Below are 14,491 nucleotides of genomic sequence, written 5' to 3'. Positions count from 1 at the left end.
ATTAATTAAGAAACATCAAATCAAATTTAAAACCCACTACAGATTTCAGGGCCCCAGTTCAAAGAATTTAGTTCATTTGGGCAGTGTGATCCTTTTAATTCCAATTGATTAAGCTAATCCAATTGATATATCATACATTTTTATGTTAAATACATCATGGTATGTATTATGAATTACATTAGCTCATAGTATTTATTTATTATATAGTATAATAAGTGAGATTTGTAACTATGAAAATGAGCATTGACTTAATTTAACAAAATATGAAATATAATGTAAAATGGAAAGTATTACATAAATGCTCAAAATATTCCCTTAAAAATAAAAATAAAAAATATTCCTAAAAAGGATACTTAATAGATTTGAATGACTAGAAGTGTGATAACTATATATAGTTGTTTCATTAATATGATATTAAATTAAAAGCGTGTAATATGAAAATCTCTATCAAATTTAATTAAAGAGGGTTGGTTGATGGGTTTATATCAAATGATGTAATTCAATTTCAGTTATGTTTGGATTGATTTGATGGTTCTTAACCAATATCAATAATGGAGATAATTATTAACTTGCTCTTATTATATATACCTAACAAAATTTCCCTCTTTTTTTTGCCTTAATATTTATAAGCTGTCTGTACTTCATTAAGCATTGAGCAGTGAATTATTTTGAAAATTTACTCTACATTTCCCCTTTCTCATTAATCTCATTTAATTGGTTGTAAGGAGAATAATTTTTTTATTTTTTTATAAATCCGATAATGGTTAGCCATCCAACCACAAGGGATAAGTCAAGGAAAATAATTCTACTCACAAAAAGAGTCTCTTAATTTTGTTGAATTCTTTAATGAAGGGAAATCCCAAAGACCAAGTAGACTAATAGATTTGGATAATCCAATCCATATATTATAATTATGAAATTATGAGGTGACACATTCAAGCAAAAGATATATTAGAAAAATAGGGTTGATGATATCTAGAGCTTGAAAACAAAGGCAAACCAGAGAAAATAATGCATGTCATGTTTGCACGACAATATCATCTTCTATGAAAGGTGAAAATACAAATATTTTTATTTGAAAAAGTGAAAGATTTAATTGAAAATTTTATTACCCACCTCCACCTTACAAATTCTAAAACTTATAAACATTGAGTGGTTTGTTCAAATTAGTGCTGCTAGATTTGTTGTCCAACTCCAACCTTATTATTGTTGTTACTAAGGTGGTTGAGATGGCTGCCCATCCATCAAATAGTCAATTCTTTTTATTAAAGGATTAACTCCACTTTTTGATTCTATCCAATTTTCTATATTAAGGGTTAAGTCAAATGGACATTAGGTATTTTTCGGATTATTTCAACGGTTATTATTGATTCGATAACGTTATTAAGCTGATAAATATTATAAAATTTGTATTTTTTAGATTATTTCAACAGTTATTATTGATTCGATAACGTTATTAAACTGATAAATGTTATAAAATTTGTATTTTTTAGGTTATTTCAATGACTATTATTGGTTCGATAATGTTATGGAATTTTCGGATAATTTTCTTTTACTTGCCTTAACGCATATTTTAATATGCAGATTTTATGTGCCTGTCAATGGAGTTAACGCTTGAAACATTTTCAAGTTTCTCTTTTTCTTTGTCTTTATCTCTCTTTTATTTTTTATTTTTGGGTCTCATGTTTTCTTATTATCTTCTATGAATCCTGAAAAATTCCCACAGAACAATTTGCCTTGTAGTTCATCTCTCTTTCTCTCTGCAAATTCTGTTTGAAGACTTGTTTGTGTCTCTTCTTTAACAACACCGACAATTTTCCTCTGATCACCAAAATACTCGCCCATGAATCTTCAAAAAAGCTGCTCTTTACTGTTTTTGTCCTCTCTTTTTCCTTGAAATTCATCCATTCTCTTTTTTGACTCCCTTGTCCACGAAACTTGTCAATATTCAACCCTTCAACACTTTAATCTTCTTCTTTTGCCCATCAAATTTGAATATTTTTCCTCTGCTTTTCTCTCCAAGTTCTTGAATATTCAGCTTTCTTTTAATTGCTTTGGTTAATATGTGCTCGGAGACGAGTCCCAGGATATCATTTTCCCATGATCTTTGCCAGGCGGAAGTTGTAGAAATTAATGAAATGGAATCTCGAAGGGACACAATGCTTTTGGACTCGAATCCCGATTTTGAATTTAGCATTTCAAGTTGTTTTGATCGAGAATCGTCTTCAGCTGATGAGCTTTTCGCTAACGGTGTGATTCTTCCGGTACAAGTTCAAGACAACATCGGTGCTTCGAAAAAAGTCCTGACACGTTCGGCTCCACCTGCTGTTTCTCTTCCTCCTCTTCATCGTCCTCCTTCGAGTAATGACGCCGTGAAGAAAGGTATCAGTGTGAAGGAAATGTTGGTTGTGAAATGTGATTCCGAGGATCAAAAGCCTCAACAGGCTAAATCTTTCTGGGGTTTCAAGAGAAGTTGCAGCCTCAACCATGAAGCCAAGAAAAGTTTGATTTGTTCTTTACCTCTTCTGTCTCGAAGCAATTCAACTGGTTCAGTGCCTAACAATAAACGATCATCATCGTTAAAAGATAATCACAATCACAAGGCAAGGTCTTCATCAACTTCTACTGCATATCAAAAGCCTCCATTGAAGAAAAACTATGTGGGTTCTTACGGAAATGGTGTGAAAATTAGTCCTGTGTTGAATGTGCCGCCTCCTTATATTTCTAAAGGGACTGCAAATCTCTTTGGTTTAGGGTCTCTCTTACGCAGTGGATCAAAAGACAAGAAGAATAACAAGAAGTGATCTTTAATTGTTTGCTTTGAATTGATTTGAATTTCAATGTTCTTGTTCTTGGTGAGTCTCCAGAGTTTCACATAGTATAAATTCGTCTCACTCAGTCTAATAGATTAGTCTCGAATCGAGGTTGAATTATTATTGAGAAGAAGATCTAAGAAAGGTAATTTTATAGCTAAAATGTTGTGAATCAAGAAGAGGATGGAACTTGGAAGAAGGGTTCATGCATATCAAAATGTCGCAACCTGAGGGGACACATGGACAGGCACCCTTCATTCATGGTTTGTCCTATTCCATCTCTCAAATATTTTTATTTTTATTTTCTCCCTCGTTTATAGAAAAGCAACTTTTGGTCTTTGTTTCATTAATATATATATGTATATAATCTTTTGAAATGGTCGTTCATCTTTTAAGATATTTGTCTTTTGATTTGGAGGTTAGCTTTTGTTTGATATCCTTAAGATCAAGATAAAAGGCAATTGTTTTAAGGGATTTTGGATTTGAAAAATCTACACTAAAAATGTCTTTTACTTTGTTGATTCTTGTTTGCATTAGCCAATAGCCACCTATCTAATCTAAGCATAGCATAGGTCCCTCACTCTTCCCTTCTCTCGCCGTCAATATAAATACAAATGTCTCATACTTTACTGGCACTATCTCAACATCACCCACAGTCGACCAATAATTTGGCATCTTAGCAAGACTTATCGACAAAGAAAAACAAGTTTTTATTTTATCTTTGAGTATACATATGTTGAAATGATCTTATTATCACTTATGTCATTATCATCTTGATAATCATCATATTATTATTGTTATAATTATTTTAGAAGCAAATCATTTGGTAATGACCATAGGACACATACAATATCCCATAACCAACATCAGCAACATGAACACGGGTACATAATGTCTTCCATTTGTAACATTAATTGTCGAGTTTTATTACAATAATAATTCATTATCATGAGCAGTAATACTATACTCACAAACCCTTTTTATTAATTTTTTCTCACAAACGCGATATATCAGTTCGTAATTAGTTAACTTGCAATGAGTCCTATCTAACCAAATGCGAATCAACTAATTACAAATTGTCATATCAATGTTAGTGAAAGAAGTTTATGAGAAATATTTGTCAATTTATCTTTATTGTTATCGTAAAACTTGTGAATCACTAAGTTAAAACTCAATAATATGCATTTTTTTACATATATTATTAACAATAACCTAACCACGTAACACAATTTAATTTGCGTCAACCTAACAATTGTTTCCAAAGACTTTCAAACAGTAAAATTGACAATTTTGTTATGGGACTTGCTACCATATGAGCAAACATTACCGGCCATTAAATAGCACAAATTCAATGAATCATAATTACCCGATAATGTAAACGAGCTAGTGACAACAATGTTGCCCTTCGTTTCTGGTGCAGGTCGGCGGTCAATACAACTTCTCTTACAAATAATTTTGGTGTTACCCTACCAAAGGGCCAACGAACATTGGATGCTATCTAAGATTTTTTATCCCTACAAACTCTGAAAATCCTCTGGCTCCTATTTGAGTTGGAGAGATGCCAACCATTACATGAATTTTACAACTGTAACTATACAGACGTGGGGACTGGCAATAATTGTAGCCCACTACTAGGAAAAATGAGTAACTCCATAGTTCATGCTCCAATCTCCATTATTGATTTGTCTCATGGGATAGTGGTCCATTTCATTTCACTATCTTTAAGGGGAAATTGTTCCACTTCTGAAACTCAACGTCGTTTCCAATATATATATGTATACACAAGGATATTTGATCACATTTACTAAGGTGAATGAGTGTTTCTCAGTAACATTATTGGTGAATGAGAACCTTTTATATAAAGTGTAAAATTTGTAACCATAAAATTTCATACATCTTCTCTGTGAATTCTTACATTACAATTTACAACTATAAGTTTTATATTGTAATTCTTACTTTTTGTGTTTCGAATCTCTTGTACCAATATAGTTATCGGACCTAATAACATAGCAAAATTCATATTTTTCGACATTTCAATCCTCTGAAGCTTCTACTCTTCTCTCTGCTTCCACTGTTGTCTCTATCCTCTATAGTGAATTCAACCACAAAAATATAACAACCTATAAGGGCTCCTATATATAAAGGCTTCTGTAGGAGTAAGTAGGGGTACACTTGGGTTGCCTATACAAATATTTACAAGCTAAAGGATGCGAACATTTACAGAATAAAAGAACCTGTGGTTCGTGTTATGTAGAGCAGTCCGGAACTGTTGCCTCACTCTTGATCACCCGGGTGTTGTAAGATCCACAGGATCCACATTTATGATACAACCAATGGAAGCGTGCAGTGCCCTTTTTCTCACAATCATTGCAAAGTATATCCTGGATTCCCATATATGAATTAGAATAATTTAAAAGCGGAAACACGAGGACAAGATATTAGTATTACTGGATGATAGCAAACATGGCATACAACGGAGAAACCCACTTATTGAAAGTATGTAATGCCGATCAAATAGATTTTAAGATACAATGGTTTAGCAGTCTAAGCAAAGAAAGAAATCTTTTAAGCAAACATGTTTAACAACAATAGAGATTAATCCAATCATTGATTATTCTGCATGCTAAACATAAGAATATAAAGTTTCTCAGAGCTCCATTATAATTTTTTGTCTTACCAAAAAAATACGGCAGCAGCATTTTAACATTGTCAAAGTAAATAAAATAACAAATTAAAGAGTATTTAAAAGACTGAGACAGAATGAGAGGCAGAGGCAAATGCACCTGTAAACGATTCTTATATTCCTCTGGAAGCTCCTCCGCAGCCAAAAGAGAATCAAGCATGCCAAAATAGATCTGCGTAGGATAACAATAACAGAGAAATACAGACAACCAGGCTTCAGCTATACTTTAAATGTGGGTATGGAAGTAATACCATTTGTCCATGAGCAAACTGAGCTAAAAAATAACAAAAAGTTGTCTTACCGCCATATTTCCCAAGGATTTGCTGCAAATTGGGCAGGTGTAATGACTGCAAGTGTAGGCCTAACAAATGACAAAGAATAGTAAATCAAATTACTCCACAATTTTGAAATGGCTCATAAGCATAACAACACTATGTGAAAGGAATGGATTGAGAATGTAAGTATCACTAAATTCGAAACCTGAAAGCATGCCACATGCATATGATGGCTACAAGGTAAAGCTCTGACAACGTCACTTGATGTGAATAGAAAGTCACAGCAGATAGGGCAGTTTGTTTCTAGACATTTCTCAATGCACTTGTGGTTCACTATCTTCAACGGCAAGCAACAATTGCAGGTCATGCAATGAAAATAATCTTTGCCAAGACCCCTCCCAACACGGCATAAATTGCAAAATGGACAATGATACACAGTCCTGAGAGGATAAACAAAATTTGCAAATGAGTTAGCATATTTGGCATAAAGAATGCATACATGCATGAAGAAATTTAAGTCGCAAGAATAGCTAAAAGAGAAGTCTATTCCTTCAAATCAAAAGGCTTGATGAAACCAATGGAGGTTATCAAAATTTTGAAAATTCATAACCAAAAATACAGAATTTGGAGATTGAATTTTCTGTTAAAATCATGTACCTTTCATCATCAAAAAGTTTGCATATGTTGCAGTAGTATTTTGCCATAGATAGCCCATTGCATGAAGGAGTTGTGCAGGTTGGCCCAACAGCCTGAACTTTGAGGCAACGCATACACATCATTTCTGATGTTGCTTTTCTGCAACAAATGAACCAAACATCACATTTACAGAAGCCTAGCTTTAAATTACAGCAAGAACATAAGAAATTACCTATCCATTGAGTGATCACTCATTTTGTCATGACAAAATCTACAGGTAAATAACTTGCCACAGCAAGCTGCACGAATTTTGCAGTTTCTTTTGTAGTGCTCACATCCAAATACTAGTTTCTCTGGATCTCGAAATGATGGTGTGTAGCTCATTACATCTTCACCATCAGAAGTTTCCCCAGCTGTTGCTTGAGGCAACTTCTGCTGTGCAGCTATCCAGCGACTAAAAGAAATCATATATAGATTAAATATATAGAACTCATGATCAGCAAAGTTTCAACAAGAAACAAGATTGCAGCATACAGAACAAGTACTGATGTACGATATTTAAAGTAAAACGTATAACAGTCATTGAAACAAACCTTGTCATCAGATTTTGAACTAGATATGCTTGTCTCCTGGGATCAAGAGTTGAGTCCTTATAAACCTTCCTGATCTCAGCCTCAAGCTCATTTTGATTCATACGAAAGATATCTTTCCATCCAGGCTTAAACATTGAATCCCTTTGATCCAAGCTTTCTTGAAAATCATTATCTAGAAAGAATAAAGTATAGATTGATTCAAATATTTTGACCCAAAATTATGCACTCAAAATAAAATGAACTATCAGATGTATGATGACGTTTTATAGAGTCTGCAAACTTTTCAAACAGAACAATCATTGAAGTGAATAAAAACCACAACANCATTGAAACAAACCTTGTCATCAGATTTTGAACTAGATATGCTTGTCTCCTGGGATCAAGAGTTGAGTCCTTATAAACCTTCCTGATCTCAGCCTCAAGCTCATTTTGATTCATACGAAAGATATCTTTCCATCCAGGCTTAAACATTGAATCCCTTTGATCCAAGCTTTCTTGAAAATCATTATCTAGAAAGAATAGAGTATAGATTGATTCAAATATTTTGACCCAAAATTATGCACTCAAAATAAAATGAACTATCAGATGTATAATGATGTTTTATAGAGTCTGCAAACTTTTCAAACAGAACAATCATTGAAGTGAATAAAAACCACAACAGTCACTCATGGGACACAGCATTGAAAACATAGCAAATACCTGTCTGAGAAATTTTTGCATTTGATGTTTCAGTGTCAGAAGATGATTCTGGAGGTCCTTTCCAGCATTCATTAAGCCACTCATTGAACATTGTGTTTTTGGTTGCCTGCTTCCACGTGTCCATCAATTTATTCTGCTCATCTTGAGTAAGAGCAGAAGTTACCCATGGTAGCATAGATTGGAGCACTTCGGCACCTGTAGATCCAATTATGCGACCAACAATTTTGTCTTGCTCCTCTAGAGAGAAATGTCTACCAAACAATGGCCACAGCTCTAGTTCTTCTCTAAAAATATGATGATCCAGAGTAACTTTTATGGATTTACACATCCCTTGAAGTTTAGTAGTTAGCTCAATATACTTGGCCATTAAATCATCCCTATGGGCTGCAGAGAATTCAGTGTCACTCTGAGTTAAATTTTCTTCCAAATGGGCCTTTTGCAAGCTTTCATGTAGTTGTGAAATCTCAGAAAGAACAAATGAAATATCTTCAAACAGTTTTTCCTCCTGCTTATGGTCCAACGTATATGAGTGACTCACATTATGAAGTGCTTCTTTTGCTTCCAGTGCTGGAAAAACAATTTCATCCTCAGCATTACTGTGAGCTCTGTATAAGCCCCATAGGAGTTGAAATCTTCCAATGAACTGCCGAAGGAATGTCTCATCACAATCAATCAGCTTTCCAGATTCAACATCCAGATACTCCAAGTCTTTGCTAATAGCTTTATGAAATTTGAATATGGTATCAATTGGTCTTTCTGCACATCCAACATCATAAGAGCTACTACTATTTGTTTCCCAGATAAACAGACTAGAATTAAGAGATGGAGCAGAGGAGCTGAAAGACAAGGACCGCAAAGACTTAGCTGCAGAGTGAGAACTCAATCCCAGATTGTTTCCGTCTACTCCTAAACCTGGGACACAACAAGGCCAATCACTCAAAGACCGCTTGGGGGGATTTGCAGTTTCCAAGGGGTCCAGATTGTTGTTACTTTTACACAACAGCGGGACATTTCTTTTGACTCGCCTTTTCACTTTATCTTGAGATGACAATGGACTGGCATTAGTGCAAAACTTCGAAGAGCAAGCATGACATGACTGAGAAAAATTTTCTTCAATATCAGCAAACTTTTTAGCAGGACAGCAACCAACTACATTGGGAGACAAGCATTCACCCTGATTCCTACCCTTGCAAGACCATCCAGAAAACAGAGTGACAAGAGCCTTATCCATTGCCGGAGCTGAATCAAAGACACAGACAGTTTCAAATTCATGTACATAACAGAAATTTACTGGATGCTACTATGTTGCATGTTACTGAATGGCAGTGGTTATAATACCTGCAGATCGCATGTTCTTAAGGAAATTTCTGGCTTCTTTGTCAGTGAATGACCCCATCAGCCATGGCAGGACACGCTCAATCAATTTTAATGGCATAATGCACAAACTTTGGTACAAAACTTCCTGCTGCCTTTTGAAGCTGAAGTGCTTTCGAGCAAGCGGAAGAACCTACACATGCAAGAATTTAATACATATCTTTCAAGAAGCAAAGACGTTTTCATAGAATTCTTATCAAGCAACACTAATAGAGTTGTGAAAAGAAAAATCACATAAATTTTGTTAGAGTTTCTATCATTACAGAACCAGATATGAGATATTTATTAAAATCCTAATGCTCTTTCTTTACTTATCACACTGCTGTTTCCCCAAAAAGAGTCTGTTTCACAACAGCATTTAAAGGAAACTTGCAGCACAAATTGATTACAGCTGATAAACATCCCTAAAAAAGATTCCTACACAAACAAGGAAAGCTCACCTGAACTTCCTCATTGTGGAAGTGCCCTAGTATAGCTTCCACTATTTGATCAGTATGGATGCACAACTTTTCATAAAACTGAGCAGCAGAAGTAGAATTTGCTCCTGCACTTTGAATACTTTCAATCAAACGCCTAAAGTCATTAAATTGGCTTTCTTCTTCAGCATGCTCCTGTGAAAAAGAAAATTCTCCGTCTACTGCAGGGAATATGATCTTATCTTCAGCAATACTGCAACCAGGAAAAAAGTGCTCCAGATGAAGAGAGGAACTTGTAAACTACAGTAGGTTGCTAACTAACCTTTCCTAAACAAAAACTATTAAAACACAATCGAATATAGATAATTGGGGTCATTCAATATCACACGACGATGCTCATAACTTTATAGCACAATATTTTAGGAAATACCTATGAAAAATGCAAACTTCTGCAATGAATTGCAAACGTCCCTCGAAGGCTGATAAATTACTAAAATCACCAGAAAGTTGTATCTTCTTGGCCTCCTTAGCTATCTCATTCAGCTCCCTTCTTATAGCATTGTGCCAAAGTAGTATTTCATTAATTGGACATATCCCAGTGGTAGAAGGGACATCATTACTTGGCTCATCATTAGTTGGCTCTAAATATTTCCTTTTTTCAGTCTTGGATGACTCACATGCACACTTTCCTCCTTCCATTTGTTGAGTCCATCCATTACTGATAGAATCTAGAAGACCTCCGACCTCAGAACCATCTATGCAATTTTCAACAGTGTCAATATCATTTCTTCCTTCCATCCACGTGAAAATAACCTTCAATAAATGAGAGCTATAATCAGCTATATGCACTCAACAAAAGATATCCAAAAATAGTTTAACAATCTGACAGAAACTGAAACCTGCCTGCTGAAGAAGCTTTTCTTCTGGGACTATCTTGCTTAAGCACTTTTGCATATCCTGATATTCATCTAGTGAAATAGAAGATGAGAGCCATGGAAGGAACTTTGCCATCATATTCACGGGAATGCTGCACAAAAACTGCCAGAGAAGAGATGCCTGTTCTTCAGGTGAGAACTTCCCAATGAGCAAGGGAAAGACCTGAAATAACCAAAGAGAACTCAATAAAAAATATCTGCTTTAATGCAGAGAATCTGATTAAATAGCAATCAGGATTTGAATATAGCAGCAACACAAAAAAAGAACAAGTAAATTATTTGAATTATTTGTTCATTCATTTAACTTTTTATTTTGTGCGTAACAACCCAAGGATGAGCAATAGAAATGCAAATACCAATTGGTTCAAAATTAACCCTAGTACCAGATGTTGGAGACCATTTTATCTTGCGTTGCTATATTTAAATCTCTTTTCCTTTCTGTTCTTTGCAGCACATCCTCATTATGGTTAAAGTTCAGTCAATGAATTGCCTTAATACCTAGGTACAGATGCAAATAGCACCAACTGAAACATTACCTGCTCTTCTTCCTTTGCCAAGTGCTGGCTGATTGATGTAAGAAGGGCTCTTGTACAAGATGCTAACTCCTTGGGGAACCTTTCATCATTTTTCCTATAAGAGCTTAGCAGCTCGAAAAGATGGTCAAATAGATTGCTTTCATTCTCGTGTTCAAGAGAATATGTTTTTGCTACGTTTTTTACACGTATATCAAGAGCTGGAAAGATAACCTGCAGTTTTACAAAATAGCTGAATAAACTTGGATATATTAGAGCAGAAAACGTAAATAAGTCATGCTAAAAGATCCCTTCTAGAAACCAAGATAAAACCAATAGACACACAATATGCTTGGTGTTACCGTGAACCACAGGGACCTTTACTTAGTTCAATCTTTTAAATGTACAAGGAAGCAGCAGTTGCTGAAAACTTTGATTTCGTATATTTCAATTACAGAATACTATACAACATGAATTTAAATGTTGACAGCTTGTTGCAAGCCTTGCATTATGTATCATAATTTTGTTATTCGAATTCCTGTGATAGTTAAGTAGCTATTAACAAGCAGAAATAATCATAATTTTGTTATTCGAATTCCTGTGATGGTTAAGTAGCTATTAACAAGCAGAAATAATTTCGTTAACCAGTAGGATGTACCAAAGTGAAAAGTGGTGGCAAATGAAATGAACAACTAGGATTATGCTACACAATAGCACGTATATGTATTGTCAAGAACCATAACATCATGCAGGAAGAATAATTTAGCACCGCTGACGTCCAAAAATGAACACCTATAGGAAAGATTACCATTTTGAATTGGTTATGGCCCAATCAATCAAAAGGAAATTTGTTCCTTGTTTGACTAGAAATTACAAGGATGCCCTCCTATGTGTCTCAAATGATCCTAAATTTGAAAATCTTGTAGCTATTTCCTTAACAAATTACTACCGTTACAAGAAAACATAGTAGGCAATTTTTCAAAACAAATAAATAAATATGTGAAACATAGAGCTATCTACTAGTCACATTTATTTCAAATACCTACATTAAATTTTTGTTTCTGGTTTTCCAGTTCTCATCATGGAAATTACATAAATAGTATGAAATAAAAGAACAGAAGACTTACAATGGAAGAAAACAGAGTAGCCACAATAAAAGAAATTATAACTAAAGACTGATAACACATATAAATATAAATACTAATTATAATAATAATAACAACAAACAAAAGTAAGATATTTGTAAAGAAAATGAAGCAACGGAATTGTACTTCCTCTTTCATTTTTCTTTCCATAAATTCCATTTCAGAAAGGAAAAAAAAAAAAAAAAAAAAAAAAAACAAAAGTAGTTCATTCTTCCATTCTCAACAAGCTCAAAATTGAAACAAACACAATAACCAACTCAAAAAATCAGAAATCCCCTTCACACAACATGTTTCAACAAGAACTAAAGTAAAGCAACAACAAAATATAATTGATAGAACTAAGCCAGAATCAGTCGCTAGCACAACGACTATCACACTCATTACATATTCAATAGCTGATCAAAATAAATTCCAAAAAAAAAAAAAAATCGCACACAACTGGAATGAACAGCTCCAAACTTGTGATCATGACAACAAACAAACATAATTCAAAATCCGAAAATTATAATATAACAACATTCATAAAACACATTATGCATATTTATCCTTTGATAATGATTAGAGCTTGTACCTCATCCTCAGCATTGGAGTGGTGCTGATAAACGGAGCGCAAGAAACGGTACCGTTCAAACAAGGTGCAAATATCGACAGGGTGTCCAGTGGCGAACTTCATGGCCAAGCGGTGAAGCGCGTCGAGCTCATTGCGGACCGCTTTGTGAAAGAAGCAAAAGATCAAAATCGGTGAGTCACGCTCTAAGCTCATCTTTAAGCAACATGTGAGCGACGTCGTGTCAGCTGAATCCGACGGATGTACGGCCTCTCGCGGCTTCAATTCCGGTAACAACGTCGCCATCTCGTCTCTGTGTAAATCTTTTTGTTTTCTTTTATCGTTTTTGTATTTATGGTTTTTGTTCAACGTTGAAACTTGAAACGGAGAATGGCAGAGAAGAGTCAGAAGACTGAAGAGAAGGGGGGAGGGATTTGTTTTGTTTGTTGTTTAAATAGTTGACTTGGTGCCAGATGGAGTGGATTAGCCACGGAGGATGATGACGTGGTAGAAGAGGTGGTCACGCGAGGAAATAGGATGGCACGTGAGGGAATTACTGAAAAAGTTCGGGTTTTGTCGGTTTGCCTGCCTTGTCCCGGTATCATGAGACTGGATAAGAGGAAGAAAAAGTGAGTGAAAGCCCGGTGAAAACTGAAAAGCGTAATTATGAAAAAAGAAATGGGAAATGTTTTGCAAAAATTATAAGATGGGGAAAGAAATGGTATCCAACTTATAATTACATAAAAGTAAATATAAATCATATGAGTAAATAAATAACTTTATAATAAGTACATATTTTACCTTAGCAGAGCTACAGGATTGAATTCCACACACATCACATTTATAACTAATCACTAAGAACTCACATTTCGGTGGCTGCTTAGAGCGATAGAGACTATTGATTTTATTATTCAAAAGGTCTTTAGTCTATTTCCCTTGATTGTTAATAAGAATAGTTAATAGAGGGTTTACTCGATCGTTAACTTCAAGGCTTTGAAGAATAGTCGACATGTGTGAAAGTTATCTAGTATCTTTAGGGTCTCAAGAATATTAATCGAAGTGTGTGCAAGTTACCAAATAACTTTAGGGTTTTGAGAAATTGATCGAGGTGTGTACAAGTTGGCATATACACCCTTATCACAAAAAAAAAAAAAAAACAAAAAAACAAAAAAAACAAAAACAAAAACAAAAATAATCACTAAGAATAATGTTAGGGATTTGATTGCCCAACTGGCTGCCTTATTAAAAGTCACTTAAATGATTTATGATAATATATATATACTCCTACTTTTAAAAGTAATTAACATGAAATATACTATAGATTTGTTTTAATTTCATAAATTTTGAATCAATAATTGATATTATTAATCTAATCGTAAATGTGTAATATTTTTTTTTTTTTATTTTTTTTTTAAATTGTGAGTTATTTTCTGAAAATTAAAGGTGGAATAATTTTTATGAACATAAGTAAATGTTTGGAACAAGGAATAAATATGATTTAATTAAGTTAAAGTCATAATCAAATAAAGTCAATTTAAGAATTGACAAGAAAAAAGAAAGGTTGTTGTAACGTGAATGGCTAAAGGTTTGTGTGCGTGGAGCGTGTCACGAATTAGCTAGCACTAGATTTACTCACGCCCTCTGAAGCCTTAGCTCACGTCGTCGTTTGGATAACACATTCCTTCTTAATTGTCCTTCAAGTAATCTATGTATCTTTAAACAAACTATTTCGCCCTTGAAATTAACAATTTAACAGGTGGGTGCCGATAGGAATTAGGTCTCAAAACTACTATTTAACACGTGTTTGATGTAAACTGCAATATTCATATTTTCTTGAAATAAATGAGGGATTTAACTTAGTAA

At 34.2% G+C, this 14,491-nt stretch overlaps 2 protein-coding genes across 2 annotated transcripts; one reads left to right on the top strand and one right to left on the bottom strand.

Moving 5' to 3' along the window:
* Positions 1-2,063: 2,063 nt before the first annotated feature.
* On the top strand, positions 2,064-2,804 carry LOC116135506. Its single transcript, XM_031421238.1, has one exon. It carries the CDS (start codon positions 2,064-2,066, stop codon positions 2,802-2,804), a length of 741 nt encoding a protein of 246 aa, XP_031277098.1.
* Positions 2,805-4,727: 1,923 nt separating this feature from the next.
* LOC116137003 (zinc finger protein BRUTUS) lies at positions 4,728-13,040 on the bottom strand. The gene is made up of 14 exons (XM_031422716.1): positions 12,653-13,040; positions 10,961-11,170; positions 10,393-10,587; positions 9,920-10,302; positions 9,514-9,742; positions 9,038-9,206; positions 7,700-8,938; positions 7,338-7,509; positions 6,640-6,861; positions 6,429-6,566; positions 5,977-6,211; positions 5,798-5,857; positions 5,597-5,668; positions 4,728-5,194 (listed from the first exon to the last, which is right to left on the bottom strand). Exons 1-14 carry the CDS (start codon positions 12,932-12,934, stop codon positions 5,060-5,062), a joined length of 3,741 nt encoding a protein of 1,246 aa, XP_031278576.1. The 5' UTR covers positions 12,935-13,040; the 3' UTR covers positions 4,728-5,059.
* Between the last annotated feature and the right edge of the window lie 1,451 nt (positions 13,041-14,491).

This window comes from Pistacia vera, unplaced genomic scaffold (genome assembly GCF_008641045.1).
Source record: "Pistacia vera cultivar Batoury unplaced genomic scaffold, PisVer_v2 Contig1002, whole genome shotgun sequence".
NCBI lineage: Eukaryota > Viridiplantae > Streptophyta > Magnoliopsida > Sapindales > Anacardiaceae > Pistacia > Pistacia vera.
Note: the sequence above shows the minus strand (reverse complement) of the source record. Positions and strands in the feature narration are given on the sequence as shown.